Source organism: Trachemys scripta, chromosome 7, assembly GCF_013100865.1.
Source record: "Trachemys scripta elegans isolate TJP31775 chromosome 7, CAS_Tse_1.0, whole genome shotgun sequence".
In the NCBI taxonomy this organism is placed as follows: Eukaryota; Metazoa; Chordata; order Testudines; family Emydidae; genus Trachemys; species Trachemys scripta.
The window spans coordinates 7,095,900-7,112,331 of NC_048304.1; the positions used below are offsets into that span (position 1 = coordinate 7,095,900).

The window sequence follows — 16,432 nt, forward strand, 5'->3', positions numbered from 1 at the left end:
CATAAACTAGCACTGTAAAGAAGTAAGACTAAAATCCACATCAGTTAACAGGACAAACCACACAGAGAGGTTCCAAACCCCGTGCCCTGTTTAGTTTCAAAGGAGGAAAGCAACCGTGACTTTGGCCCATTCTCCTACCACAGCTTTCTCTTGATCACTTTTAATTGTTCCCGATTAAAAGCTAGGTTGTGTGTGTGTGTTCAGCTGTTCTGCATTTGCCGGGCTGGTTTGCAGCCACACTTGGACGTAACGGCAGCGAGCAGCTGGATGAAAGGAAAGTAGTAGTTATGATCCAAGCAAATAAAAATTAATCACAGACACACAAATGCAAATTTTAGCAATTGGCTGTTTCAGATTTAATGGATAAAACATCCATAAAAAGAGCTTATATTTAAAGACCCCTCCCGCCACAATTTTTTTAAAAACCTTTTGTTCTTACGATTGAGGGGCAGCAATGGGGGAGAAGGGGGAGGGGAAATCCCAAAGCCAACAACCCACGCTCACAGTGCTATCATTCTCTGTGTGCAAATCCACAGCTGAAATCCTGCCCATATTCGCTCTCTAGGACCGGAGCTGTCTTCCTATAACAGTTATAACTGAACCAATTGTTAGTCCCCTTTGATTGAATACTCTGAGCGCCTTGTAAAGGAATACACTAGATGCAAGCAATGTGATGTGTGGTTTTGGTGGGAAATAAATTGTAGCCAGTGACTAATTTTTAAAATGTAGGCTTGGGTTGGCTTTGATGACACAAAACCCCCACCAGCCCCAACATAATCACACAGTCTAGCAGTAAAAGGAAATTCTGGCCGAAACGAGACCTGCCGTTCACACAGCCTCACACCCAGACCCCACTTACCACACACAAAACTTTCTGTGGGCACGGCAAAAATGCTCTTGCTCTTGAGCGACTCAGGATGGGCACAGGTGGCTACCACAAAGGGCTGCTGCTCCTTCTCGGCTAACCACGGCGGCAACCATTTCAGCTGGCAATCGCACAGGAAGCTGTCGCTGTTTATGTGGCTGGAGGGAAACAGAAACGAAAGCGCCTGCTTGTGACCCTTGCAAGGAAACGGCTGCAAAGCTCCGAGCCCTTTAAAGCCACTCGGCAGTCCTCCCTTTCCCTCAGCACGAGCACAAAGGGAGAGGATGGCTGTTGGGCTAAATACATCACACTTGTATAGCATCTTTCCTCTTCCTCCCTCCCAAAAAATCTCCTAACACTTTATAAACATAATTAACTCTTGCAACAATGCTCAGAGGCTGGCAAGTGGTGATTTACAGTTAGGTAAACCGAGGCAGAGAGAGATCTCAATGGAAGCAAGGAGCCGAAATACCTTGGGGATCTGGACCTGAGTAACCTTACCAAGGAGGCATGTATGAGGGGCAGAGTCAAGCACGGAACCCAGGAATCCTGAACCCCGCTTGTATAATTCCTACACATGCACCTTCTCTGCCAAAAGACTTTATCGATTGACTGCAAGGTTCAATCGCTGAATGTTGAAAGCGTTCTGTGAAGCTCTCTACTTACAACCGTTAGTAACCTATTTGGCCAATGCAATGGGGGGAGGGATAGCTCAGTGGTTTGAGCATTGGTCTGCTAAACCCAGGGTTGTGAGTTCAATCCTTGAGGGGGCTACTTGGGGATCTGGGGCAAAAATCAGTACTTGGTCCTGCTAGTGAAGGCAGGGGGCTGGACTCGATGACCTTTCAAGGTCCCTTCCAGTTCTAGGAGATGGGATATCTCCATTAATTTAATTTAATTTAATTTAATCTTTAGTACATTTCCGATACAGTCCAAGCCAACATGTCTCTTTCGCTCTTTCTGTTTGTGCACTTATTTGTTTGTGCACCAGTACGACTAAGGGGTTCAGAAGGCAGGTGCTCAGCTCAGTGAATTGTGATACACCGGGGGAGGGGAGGACAAACAAATCAACTGGTTTTGTATACGTCCAACAAAAACAGTGACTAATTCAAACAACAACAAACATGTCTCAGCATTCTCCTGGGAATTTAGTGGCTACTGTTAAGAAGAAATCTTGGAATTCAGAAGATACTTCACCTGTGTAACTAGCTGAAGGCCATCAAAGATGGAGCATAAGCTAACTAGACACAATCACTTCAAACTCTGCAGAACTACTTTAGTAAAGCTAAGCCTGGGTTTTATGTGTTGATGTGAGATGTTCTCTACATAATTTTTAAAACACGCCAGGCCAAATTCTCTGTTGGTTTAACTTGTCACGGCCCTAAGACCAATGGTGCTCTGAAATGTACATTGCAGAGAACTTGGCCCTGGTGTTGGTTTAGGAATCTCTTACAAAGCACCACGTAGACAAGTGACCATTAAAGTTCCCCCTCTACAGTATATCATAAAACAGCAATTTTTAGGCAAAGGCATTTCTATGAAACTTCACTATCAGCGAAGAAGCGATACAGGTTTGACTTAAAGGAGTAGCACCAAAGGTCAAGCAGAGGTTGTGAACCACACATTAACTATACAGCGACTGGGGGCAGGATTTGAGATCATCAAATATTACAGCTTAACCTTTAGAACACTGTGAGATGACGATATGCATCCGTGTGTATGTATAGAACAAGGGACAGCCCTAGCATTGAGCAAAAGTAGCAGTTCTGATAACACAGCCATGTTTTTACAGCTGACACTAGATGATGTATGTCTCAAGTCCACTGAAATGTCAGCACCGTGTGCAGACCCTAAACATAGGCATACCAGAAATGCAGGTCGGCCACCAAGAATTAAATAGAGCACCGTGTAAGAACAAGAGATGGCTAACAGAACTGGGTTTTCTGAGTGGAGATGGATAATTGCACACATGCTACCCACAGTTACTATGATCTGATTTCACTCACTACTAAGTGTGAGATGTGTCTGGACATCTGCTCAAGTGTAAAAATAACCTGTAGGGAAGGTTGAGAGAGAGGGGGGAATTGTTTCCAATGGCATGTTATACATATGACCAATGTGGTACCACTCACGTACAGTACGAGAAAGATCAGTGCCGGCTTAATGGTACATACGGTCCAAATACTTACAGCTGCTTCAGGTTCTTCATCTTAGCAAAAGCCTCGGGTTGGATAGACCTGATTGCATTGTCCCTGAGGTTCCTGCAGAACAAAACCAGAGGCACTTTTTAAAAAAATTAATGCGCCAGTAACATCGAGAGACCAACATCTTTTCTCCAAGCTAAATAGCGGCACACACATTTACGGGATGCAAGCTCCATATTCAGAGAGCGCACGATGGTTTGTATTTGTACTATTGCGGATCTATGCGATACAAAACACTTGCTAACTCTGAGCTAAGGCTGCTAGACTGCACAGCCCACCAATGCAAGCCACAAGAAGCAAAGAAACGAGCAACTAACCATTCAGCGCCTCATCTACACGTTACTGTCTCAGCCTAGACTACCTCCACCAGTCATTGCTCACACATCTACATATCTCCACCCTCTTCTTGAGCACCCAGCAGGCAGCCTTGACTTCCAAGCAGGTTTATTGGTCATGGACCAAATTCTCAGCAGCTGGAAATCTGTGTTGCTCCATGACCTTGAAAACAGTTATCCTGAACAAGAGGACTATATCCATCTATGTGTTTAATTATAAATGTTCCAAAGGGGACATATAGCTGAGAAGATATTAGAACATGTTTGGGGGGAACATGCTTGTTCAGGTTTTCTAAAGCTGGTTTGAGGAAAAGGGGGCAAACATTTCCAAAAAGGAGTATTTTTAAATGCTTCCCTTTGCAGAAGTTCATCAATATTTTACTAAAAAAACACTTGTCCTTTGAAGAGGGATTATGCTAAAGTTTGGACTCTAAACTCAGTCACTAATGTGGGAAACAATAGGAGTTTAGTGTTGCTTTAAGTGCAAATCTCAGTACAACTGCAATACTGACCCCTCCAAAACACACTTTCTCCTCACTGGTTGTTTTGGGGCCAGTGGCCTAAGAGTCAACATGTTCAGCATCCAATACATCACACAGAGCAACAAAATATTTAAATCTGGCTGAATTCGTAAGAGGAAACTAATGCTGAATCACTGCTAGAGGCATCGGCCCTGGGAGGAGACGGGAAGAACTGCTTAGCTATAGCCGAATTGGTTTCCTGCAAACAGCTCAGAAAGTGGTTATACTGAATGAGAGGTTTTGTTTCTGTAGCGGAAGCTCGTCATTTTCAACATGTCTCGTCACGGAGTTCGGAGGAATGCTGAGCGGGGGAGCGACAGCCAGGTCTGAACCCCGGCTTCGCTGCAAACAGCCTGCAGAGTAACCGTGTTTTGAGTCAAGGAGATATTTATCCCAATACAAATCAAAAAATTAAGGGCATGCAAATTTGCCATATGTTCTGTAACTTTGTTCCTGGCACAAAGAAAGGCCAAAGTTGAAGTTGACTTATAATGAGAAGGAAACAGCTGGCCCCCACAAATGGACCGGCTTCTCAGTTTACAAAGACGCTATTAAATTGCTAGCAGACCTCCTCAGCCATTTTTGGCAGGCCCCGTTCCAAACAGCAAAGGATGGTGGGTTACTCACAGGTGCTCCAGGGCCTCCAGGCCTGAGAACGCTTTCTTGGCCACTGACTTGATCTTGTTTCCAAACAGAGTTCTGCAGTTTCCAAACATCCAGTGCCAGATAAACAGAAAGAAAAGGCAAAAGAAAAGAACACAATTAGCGTGACTGTATCTGATAAAGTGTCCAGTATAAGGCAGTAGAAATCTGAACTGCACAGAGATTAAGGGGCTGAAGCGTGCACGTCTTCCCCTCCTGAAATTAAATACTTTTATCTGTATTACAATTTAATAGTGATGACAGTATGAAACGGAATGCGCCCTATCACATCAAGAGGCAGGTTTGCGATGGTACTTGGAAATTGGCTTGTTGAGTAACAGAAGGCCCCCTGTATTCTGCGATGGCTGGTTGTGGACAGAATTAAGTGCAATGCCAGTTTAACAAGGTATTGGACGATCGCTGCAACACTTTCCACTTCTGACCTTTAGTAGAAGAGGAATAATTTATTCACTGCTGTTTGTCCTATAGGACAAGCTGAACTTCAGCACACATTCAGGAGCTGCAAGATCTTTAAAGGGGGTGGGTCTCTTTATGCATGTTTGTAAAGTGCCTAATACAACAGGGTCCTGAACAAAGCATCACTTGGCGAGCCCTGTCCCAAGGGACAATGAATATGTTTTCAAACTTCCATGAATGACCAGCATTCCTGAGGATCACCATTCAGTGCTAATAAGCAGATGATTTGTGTGCTTTGCAGAACACTGCCAATTATGATGCTCACAGCACAATCTGATATTTACAAAGTACCAATTTTCTATAAATATTCACAATTGGCAATTATCAGTAGGATTTCAACAATTTCCATCCCACCATCAACCTCAGCCTGGACCAGTCCACACAAGAGAGCCACTTCCTGGACACTACAGTGCAAATAAACAATGGTCACATAAACACCACCCTATACCGGAAACCTACTGACCGCTATACTTACCTACGTGCCTCCAACTTTCATCCAGACCACATACACGATCCATTGTCTACAGCCAAGCTCTAAGATACAACTGCATTTGTTCCATCCCTCAGACAGAGACAAACACCTACAGGATCTCTATCAAGCGTTCTTAAAACTACAATACCCACCTGGTGAAGTGAAGAAACAGACTGACAGAACCTTAAGGTACCCAGTAGTCACCTACTACAGGACAGGCCCAACAAAGAAAGTAACAGAACGCCACTAGCCGTCACCTTCAGCCCCCAACTAAAACCTCTCCAGTGCATCATCTAGGATCTACAACCTATCCTGAAGGATGATCCCTCATTCTCACAGATCTTGGGAGACAGGCCAGTCCTCTCTTACAGACAGCTCTCCAACCTGAACCAAATACTCACCAGCAACTAGACACCACACAACAAAAACACTAACCCAGGAACCAATCCCTGCAACAAACCCCGTTGCCAACTCTGTCCGCATATCTATTCAAGGGACTCCATCGTAGGACCTAACCACATCAGCCACACCATCAGGGGCTCGTTCACCTGCACATCTACCAATGTGATATATGCCATCATGTGCCAGCAATGCCCCTCTGCCATGTACATTGGCCAAACCGGACAGTCTCTGCGCAAAAGAATAAATGGACACAAATCAGACATCAAGAATTGTAACATTCAAAAACCAGTAGGAGAGCACTTTGATCTCCCTGGACACTCAATAACAGACTTAAAAGTGGCAATTCTTCAACAATAAAAACTTCAAAAACAGACTTCAATGAGAAACTGCAGAACTGGAATTAATTTGCAAACTGGACACTATCAAATTAGGCCTGAATAAAGACTGGGAGTGGATGGGTCACTAGAAAAAGTAATTTTTCCTCTGCTGATACTCACAACTTCTTGTCAACTGTTGGAAATGGGCGACATCCACCTTGATTGCATTTGCCTCGTTAGCACTACAAAAGTAATTTTCCCTCTCTTGATGTTCACCCCTTCTTGTCAACTGTTGAGAATAGGCCACTTCCACCTTAATTGAATTGGCCTTGTTAGCACTGACCCCCCACTTGGTAATGCAACTCCCATTGTTTCATGTGCTGGAATATATACTGCTTACTGTATTTTTCACTCCATGCATCTGACGAAATAGGTTTTAGCCCACGAAAGCTTATGCCCAAATAAATTTGTTAGTCACTAAGGTGCCACAAGGACTCCTCGTTGATTTGCTGATACAGACTAACACGGCTACAACTCTGAAATCTGTAGAAGGGTTCACCTAAAAAACTGAATGCCTTTAATAAACATCAGTAAAGGTCAATATTTAGAAGGTTTCTTCCAAGCTCTTGTTATGCAAGGTACATCTTTCAGATACACCTTTTACTATAGTTTGGTTCTCAACTGCATCCAATCCAGCTGATTATTGATGGGTCAGCTGAAAAGTCTGGCAAACTCAGGTAATTTGCAGGGAGTTGGCATCAGGAGTTCCAGAAAACAATCTTCAAAATGTGTTTGAGTGGTTCTGAAGAAATCCCATCAAGTGGTGCAAATAGCACCCTGGAGATCCAGACCATTTAGCGGATAACACTATATAAAACTGATGGCTCACTGGAAATATGCAAAATTTAGAGCTCACTGCACTCGCTGGGTGATTAAGCAAGAAGACAGAATAAACTACAGTGAGGCAATTACTTAGAGTGAAATGTGCAGGTCTTGCAACAGCCTGAATATAGAACCGTGCCTGGTTTGAGGATACAGAATCCACCACTGTAATGGTGGGCAGGGAATGGCGCAGCCAACACTCCAACCCCTGGACTGGCGTGCAGGTCATGACCCTTTCTGTACCCATACACAGAGGTCTGTGGCCCCTGGAACCATGAATCATGGACACAGTAGAGTTTAAATGGAAATCTGTTGGAGGACAGAGGCAAGCCCCTTGTTCCTTAGGGCCAGTGAGTGAGTTCTTGAGAGTGTTGGTTTGCTTTTGCTTGCTGGTTTGTTTTCTCTGTTTTCAGTTTGCAGAGGCTAGCATGGGGGCAGCGTGCTGGGAGAGATGCAGAGCCGCTGATCCCAGTGGAGTCTTCCCTACTCAGCAGGGCTATGAAGGCAGCCAAGCAGTCAACCAGCAGAGCTGAAAACAGGGACTTTGAATGGGAATTTGGGGGAGGGGGAGGAGCTACGACAGCTACAGAAGCAGCAGTGGTAGCGACCCAAGGAATGGAAGAGACAACAAGATGATTAGATGTGGAAGCTGCAGGCTGTACATTATTCTGGAGCAGGCACCTGAAAGGTGCTTCGTTTGTATGAGGTGCTGCCTTATAGATCTGATGGAAGAGAAGATGCAGGTAGAAAGTGTGGTTGAGTTTTGAAGGGGATCTAAATGGATAACAGAGGGGAGAAGAGAGGAGGCTGAAGGGAAAACTCAAGAGTTGCGGATGCAAGCTTAACTGGAGAACTCCAAGAGTAGACTGGTGGATGAGGAAAGCAGTCAGAGGAAGCATGCAACCCTGAGAACAAGGTGGAGGAAAAGACAGGCTAGCAAAGGAGAAACAGAGCAGAGGAACAGGTTAATCAAATTGAGAAAGGAAGAGGCGCAGCAGGCACTACCAGAAGGTAGGAGGACAAGGAAGAAGAGAAGAGCAGATAGTCCTACAAGAGGGAAAGAGTTAATGGAGACAGCCAGAGTTCAGAGCCCCAGGAAGATAGAGGGTGACTCATAGAAGGTTGCAAGTGAGAACAGAAGAGATTAAAGATAATCTATGCATGGCTCAACACCTAACCGAGCACTTTGCCTAAATTTTTAATAAGGGTAATGAGGAGCTTTAGGGTAGTGGCAGGTTGACTAATGGGAACAAGGACGTGGAAGTAGAAATGACGCATCCCAGATAGCAGTCAAATTCAAATACATCTCTACCCCGATATAACGTGACCCGATATAACACGAATTCGGATACAACACAGTAAAGCAGTGCTCCGGGGGGGCGGGGCTGTGCATTCCGGCGGATCAAAGCAAGTTCGATATAACTCGTTAAGATTTTTTTGGCTCCTGAGGACAGCGTTATATCGGGGTAGAGGTGTAGTTTAATGAGACCAAATTGGAGGCCCAGATGATCTCTATCCAAGAATATTAAAGGAACTAGGACATGAAATTGCAAGCCCAAAAGCAAGTATTTTTAATGAATCTGTAAACTTGGAGGTCATATCTGATGACTGGAGAATTGCTAATAAAGTACCTATTTTGAAGAAAAGAAAAAAATGATCCCATAAGCTCCAGGCCCGTTTGTTTTACTGCAATTGCATGCAAGGTCTTGGAACAAATTTTGTACAGAAAGTAGATAAGGAAATAGAGGTAAATGGTAATTGGGATAAAATACAACGTGGTTTTACAGGAGGTAGATTACGCCAGACCAATCTGATCTTTTTCTTTGAGAAGATAACTGATTTTCCAGATAAAGGAACTGCAGTAAGGCATTTGATACAGTTCCACATGAGAAATTATTAATTAAATTGGAAAAGATGGGGATTAATATGAGAATCAAAAGGTGGATAAAGAACTGGTTAAAGGGGAGACTACAACGGATCATAATGAAAGGTGAACGGTAAGGCTGGAAGGAGGTTACTAGTGGAGTTCCTGAAGGATCAATCTTGGGACCAATCTTATTTAACATTTTCATCACAGACCCTTGCACAAAAAATGGGAGTGTGCTAATAAAATTTGCAGATGACAAAGTTGGGTGGTGTTGCCAATACAAAGGAGGACTGGAATATCATACAAGATTTGGATGACCTTGAAAACTGGAGTAATAGAAATGGGATGAAATTTAATAGTGCAAAGTGTAAGGTCATGCACTTAGGAACGAACAACAAGAATTTTGAGTAAATAAATTGGGGACATTTCAGTTAAAAGTGACAGAGGAGAAAAAAGACCTGTGTTTGTTGTTTGATCACAGAATGACTGTGAGCCACCAACGTGATGCAACCATGAAAAGGTTAATGCAATCCTAGGTTGCCTCAGGGGAGGTGTTTCCAGTAGAGATAGGGAAGTATTACTACCATTATACAAGGCACTGGTGAGACCTCATCTGGAATACTGTGTCAGTTCTGGTCTCCCATGTTTAAGAGAGATTAATTCAAACTGGAATAGGTGCAGAGAAGGGCTACCAGAATGATCAGCGGAATGGAGTACCTACTTTTACAAGAGGAGACTTAAGGGGCTTGGTTCGTTTGGCCTAACCAAATGAAATCTGAGAGGAGATATGATTGCTCTCTATACTTCAGAGGGATAAATAGCAGGGAGGGAGAGGAGTTATTTAAGTGAAGGGCCAACACTGGCACAAGAACAAATGAGCATCAACTGGCCATCAACTAGTTTAGGCTCGAAATTAGATGAAGTTTCTAACCATCAGAGGAATGAAGTTCTGGAACAGCCTTCCAAGGGGAGCAGTGGGGGCAAAAAACCTAACTGGCTTCAAAACTGAGTTTGATAAGTTTATGGGGGGGATAGTATGATGAGATTCCCTTCAATGGCATGTAGCCAATATGACTGCTACCTTCAGCGACCAGTGATGGGACACTCGATGGGGAGTCCCTGGTGTTTGGCTGTTGGGTCTTGCCAAGATGCTCAGGGTCTAACTGATCATCATATTTGGGGTCTGGAAGGAATTTCTCCCTGGGCCAGATTGACAGAGACCCTGGTGGGGGAGGGGGTTGTTTTTTTCTGCAGCATGGGGCACGGATCACTTGCTGGTTTGAACTAGAGTAAATGGAGGAGTCTCTTTGTAACTTGAAGTCTTTAAATCATGATTTGAAACCTTCAGTGGCTCAGCCAGAGGTCAGGGGTCTATCACAGGAGTGGGTGGGTGAGGTTGTGATCTGCAATGTGCAGGAGGTCAGACTGGATGATCACAATGGTTCTTTCAGGCCTTAAAGTCTATGAATATCATCATCCTTACAGAGCAAATGCAGCTAATGATAGTTTACAACAATGATTTAAAATGGAAAAACGACACGCAACTAGCCAAAACTATGTTATCCTCCAAACCATGCACCTCCTCAGCTCACTAGTTCATGCCTTCCCCGTTCCAGGGCCCCAACAATGGGTAATCTTGTCTCCTCCTATGTGAGATATCCCATAATTCTTTTCTACTACAGGCACGCCAGCAAGAGTTGGCTATTGTCATCCAGTTTAATGGTAAATTTCTGTGTCACACATTTAATGGAAAACCAATTACTGTTCTTAGTCTTTCTCTGTACAACACGTACAACTACAAAGCAGAACCAAACCTTAGGTTTCTGGCAAAGTTATTACCTATCTTCCACAGGGAAACAAACAATCAAACACACACACACACCCTTTATGGTCAAAATTAGTTTAGCATAAAACCATAATTGCATCTTCAGAGAGTTTGAGGCCATTCCTTAGATTGTCTTTTCTTCTTTTTTTAAAAATAGTTTTATTAGAAGAATAAAGACAGCAGCCATAGACTGTTCCTAGTAGCTGATAAAAGGCACACTCATTTGCAAGCCACTTTGCAGAAGTTCCTATTTGGTGAAAATATTTCATAATCTTTATTGAGCTCCTTGGATTAGGAACAATCCATCAGAATTTAGATGTTAGTGTTCAAAATGAGGTTGACCCCTTAGTTAGGTCATTTTGGAGAATCCTGCTCACCATTTATAGTGACTCTTGGTCCTTAAAAATTGGAGGTGGAGATTTTTACCCACCTTTACATGTATATGTGTGTGCACAGGTGTGCTGTTTATATGCAACTATTGTATGTGCATCTAACTGGATGCAACTATTCTGCATAGCCGTGTACATGAGAAATACATAGAAAAGTTGTAATAAGAAGCTGGTGTACATTCCTGCAAACTCTCAAATACATATTCCTATTTTCTTACAGACTCTAGATAACCACTTTTCTGATTATGAAATGATTATAACCCAGTGACCCTCTCCAAAAGGATCTGGTATTTTGGAATGGGAGCACCGGGGCATGCAGCCTTGCAATCAGCCAGCTTGCTGCAAGTGAAGAAATGCTCTCCCACTGTCAAGCGAGTTGGCAACAGTACCTCCACACTGCAATTAAAGTCGTATAACGACACCGTGCACAAGCAGTTCATTAGAAAGTAGCATTTTTCCCCTTTGCCGGCTTTGCACCTGCACGAAGGTCTTTAAGTGAGTGAGCCATCAAAAAACAGTTAAATTTAGCAGCTTGAATAATTAGGGAACTGGTGGCTCCCCAGCGACTCCACTGATGCTTTTTATGCTTCAGTGGTTCTCGGCTCCCTTTTCTGAGGCAATGTTTTAATTTAGCCCGGCCTTCTCCATTCGGGAGAGCTTCATCTATAATTCAGGGAAGGCTACAGTGACTCTCCCCCTTCCTCTCCCCCCAATTTAACACCTTCATTATGCTGAACAACACCCTCATGGCTAAATCCTTTCAGAGACTAATCCATGCCAGATCAAAGGGGAGCAGCTTTTAAGGCAATCTCCACAGAGCTGTGATTATTAATTCATTGGAAGGTTTCCTCTGAAGTGCCATTTATTTTTTTGTATGCTAATGCCTTTAAAGCCTATTGACGGGTTAAAGGGGGTGGGGGGGCTATACTAGACAGTTCAACACTTAGCACACAGGCCGGTATTTTTTTTAAGTTTGGGTGTAGGAATGACACTTAATTGAAGCCCCGAGTGATGATGAACGAAATTAGGCCCTTTTGAGTTGAAAGGCTGCGAATGTGACCAAAATGCCTCAAGAAAGGCAGCTAGATTATCTGCACATTATGAGCATGTTTCCTTTACGTTTTCCATTACATTTTAAAGCAAACTGGATAATCCAAGCAGAGACCCAATAATCTGTCCATCCCTTCACCCATATGTAACCCCCAATCCAGCAACATTGACATGACTTCTCTGCCACAGCCCCTCGGCTGTGACTCCCTCCACTCCCCTCCCTTCTTCCACACTGACTCCTTTGGCCCCTTTTCAGACCTTAACCTTTCTTATCTCCTAACCCTGACACCCGCATCCCCAGCAGCTGCAGTTCTACTCCAGCTCCCGTGCCAATGCCTCTGAAGGAAGCCCACCGACCATGAAGACTTCCTCCGCTACAGGACTTTTCTCTGTTCCTACTGTTCTACCATCTTCCCTGCCAAGCGTGCAGCCTTCCCACTCTCATCTACTCCCTTGCCCACAACCCCATCCGCTAAAATACGCCCTTTGACTCCCTCCTTGAACTTTCCCACTGCCCCCACGTGACTCCTACCACATATAGGATGTCACTAGCTTCTTCTGATAAAAGGCAACTATCAACAAGACCAGCCAAGAAGTTTCCTCACCCACCACTGGCACCTCCTCCATGCTTTCTCCAGTGATTGAATTTCCTGTCTGCCCGCCTCATCTCTAACCAGTATTCACCCGCCTCCTTATCTCCAGCACTCCTGTTCTCAACCCCTCCCTCAACATCTGGTTCATTCTACACTCTGGTCTTTCCCAATCCTCGCCCACCTGCATCTCCAACTACCCCGCCTCCCCTTCTCCTTTAAATTGATCAAATTCCTTCTACACCCACGATGGCAAGTCCCTCTTCTCCAGCCCCATCTTAGGTCCCAACCACTCCACTGAAGCCTCTCTCCCAAACAGCTCTAATGACAGAGTGACAATGCACCACCTGCTGAGACTCAGATCAGCCACCTACCATCAAACACTGCACCCCTGGCATGTCAGCATCAGAGACAGTGATGAAGGAGGTGAAAACTCAAACAGAGGCAAGAAATAATTAAAGGAGACTGCCATTGTCAGAAACGTGCTCGACAGGATTGATTATAGATAGCTGATTTCAAATATCCTTCTCCATGCAGGGAAAAGGAACAATCTAACAAGCAGCTCGGACACTTAGCAATTCAGAAATCAACAGTGGGCTGAATACCTGCCAAGCTCGAGCCATCTACCAATAGCTGCAATATATATTTTGTTACACATTCCTCTCAAACAGAATCAGTTTTCTTTTTATCCCTTTGACAGTTCTGGCCCAATACAGATGCTTATCATTACCACCCACATGAGCTCTAAAAAGTAATCACAAGATCACTCGTAAATAAAACTGCACAAAGACTGCATCACTAATGAAACTGGTGGGTCATATCCTGAAGAAAAAAAAAAACAAACCAGCAGCAAAACCCTTAAGAGACAGATGTTTGTCCAATTCACTTAGACTCTGAAGTGTAAGATGTATTAAGCCTAACCCTGAGATTTTCTCTTGTTTATTATTGCTTTTTGATTAGAGGCTGAGCATCACTCAGCGATTTTGGGAAAGGAAGCTTTTTCCCTTGAGTTTTGTGGACAAAGTGCAACTGAAATGTGCTAAATCTGACAGAGAACAAATCTATGTGCTTGTCTCTACCACCATTAAGTGAGTGAATATTCAACTGCTCTAACAGCATGGGGTTCTATGAATCGAAAACATGTGCTCCGAGGAATGGTGTTTTCTCCCATTTAGTGAGTCGGGGGGGGGGGGGGGGGTGTTATGTCTCAGACTTTCTTCAGATTTTTTCCCGTCTCCAAATTTTGTATAAGAAACCCTCCCCACCCACCCCCGTCCCCTTCACGTAAGGAGCTCAACAAAACTTCTAAAGCTGGGCTACTCACAGCTTGCTTAGGTTTTCGAGGCCTGTAAAAGCCCCATTGGTGTCTTCTATTGTGCCTGAAATCTCGTTATGGTCCAGGTCCCTGGGGAGAAGACAAAAGAAAGCTCACAATCAATTTCTCAGTCCTGGGCTCGCCATTAAAGAACTAAAGGAAAAAGTTTGGGAATAGCTTACAAAGAGCTTCCCATTCTGTCCTTGCTGTACATCACTGTGATCTGTAAGCCGGGCACTGCAGCGAAGCAGACTTTGTTTGAGCAGAGCCAACTACTTTTATATGACTTTTCTTGCATTAAAGAAAGTAACTGATGCTTTCCAATCTGATCCCCTTTGCCACTTTAAAAGTGACCTGCAGTGGATTTTTAAAATCTGGGTTTATGCTCTTTTCTAATCCTTTGTGCTATATGAAGAAGTCCTGGAGGGGAAAAGTTCCCCTCAAACAAAGAGCAGCTTGTTCTGCCTTTTAAAACAACAAAAAACAGGGGTCATAAGAATGGTCAGATGCAAGGTCCATTTAGTTGAGTATTGTTTTAAACAGTGGCTAGTACCCAATCCTCTGGAGGAAGGTGTAAGAATTGCACAATACACAGATGTGGGATAATCTGTGCTCCATGTTAGGTCTCCTCTCATCCTGATGTCTAAGGGCTTGGCTACACTCGGGACTTGGCAGTGCTGTGAAGCGCGAGTGTAGTCACGCCACCAGCTCTTGCAGCGCTGTATGTACTCCACCTTTCCGAGGGGAGTAGCTTGCAGCGCTGCAAGCGAGCATGCAATGCTGCAGGCACTGATTACACTGGCGCTGTACAGCGTTGTACTCGCTGCGCTCAGGGGGGTGTTTTCACACACCTGAGCGCAGCAAGTTGCAGCGCTGTGAATTGCCAGTGTAGCCAAAGCCTAACAGTCAGATATACGGGCTTAAGCCATGAAACATGAGGCTTAATAGACTTTCCAGAATTCCGTTATAATTAGTGTGGTAACTCTGGATTTTCTTGTCATTCATATAACTGTTCAGTCCCTTTTCGAATCCTGTTACATTTTTGGCCTCAATGACTTCCTGTGGCAATGAAGACTTCCACAGTCTAAGGTCTTGTCTATATGGAGAAATTTAGCAGCATAACTATACTAGCATAATTATACTGTTGTAACTCCCCATGTGGTCATTCTTATTCTTGAATAAAGAGGGCCTTTTCCCAGTTTAATTTTCGAAATGCTCATTAGTTTCTGGAGTTACATGGATCTTAATAAAAACAAGCAAACCAGAAACCACCAAAGATTTTTAAAGAATCTCCAGGCAGTAGAGTGCCTTTCAGCAGACAGAACTTTAGAATTTCTAATGTTCTTTTTAAAAATAAAATAAAATAAAAATAAACACACTTTTTAGGCCTTTTAACAGGGAAGGCACAAAAAAAACCCCACAAAACAACCTCCAGTCCCTCATAAATCCATTATTTTCTTAGCATCTTAAATGATTATTAGAACAGCAAGCGTTTCAATGGGGTTTCTTTTTCTTTTAATTTGTGCGTTACACATTAACACATGATATGAGAACAGAAGAATACCATAGCTCGGTACCAAGACTTCCTCAGCCAGGCCAGGACTGATTTTTTGCCACAGGTACCCAAATTAACTGCAGTCTTTGTTGCTAGCAATGATTTCTTGGGCTTTTCAACATGAACTAAGGTTGTGAAAAGAAATGGCCCACGGACACAATGCCCATTTCTCAGACCCGAGTCCCATGTCTCAGCGTGACACTGGCCCAGGCAGCGTCATAGTGGCTGTCAGTATGATCTGTGGATAGACCCATGCCAAGCGGATGGCAGAATAACAATGCAGTAGGGTGTGGGCGCAAACAATGCTCCAGTGGCAGTTGGGGAGAGACAAGTGAGAACAGAGAAGAGAGGCAGGGCCTGGGAGACTCGCCACGGTGCATTGCAAGATGTTGGGAGGACAGTGTTCTATAAATTGGATTATAAACATTTCACGTTTTAGGGGCCACGTGTTTTAATTCCTGCCAGTTTCACACTGTACATCAACTAACCCGCCTGCTTGCAACTTAAGTTCTCTTTTCTGGGACACATGAATAAACCCTCTATTCCTGGAGATTTGTCCTGAAGCCAATTCCACCCCATCCAGCCCTGCCACAGTACTTGGGACCACTAGCCTCCTGGCCTCTTCACAGTATGAGAGGAGACAGGAGGGAGGTGTTGAGAATGTTTGAGATCTCTGGCACATACTTTTATTGAGTGAGTGTCACAGGGTGTTTTCTTAAAAAGG

At 43.9% G+C, this 16,432-nt stretch overlaps 1 protein-coding gene across 2 annotated transcripts in view; it reads right to left on the reverse strand.

Moving 5' to 3' along the window:
- The window catches only part of LRIG1 (leucine rich repeats and immunoglobulin like domains 1), a 132,767-nt gene that overhangs the window by 10,448 nt on the left and 105,887 nt on the right, over nt 1-16,432 (reverse strand). For both annotated transcript variants that reach the window (XM_034775938.1, XM_034775939.1), the window contains exons 9-12: nt 14,163-14,243; nt 4,553-4,624; nt 3,055-3,126; nt 860-1,023 (exon numbers count right to left, since the gene is read on the reverse strand). In XM_034775938.1, coding sequence (XP_034631829.1) covers nt 860-1,023; nt 3,055-3,126; nt 4,553-4,624; nt 14,163-14,243 — 389 coding nt within the window. The remainder of the gene's footprint in view (nt 1-859; nt 1,024-3,054; nt 3,127-4,552; nt 4,625-14,162; nt 14,244-16,432) is intronic.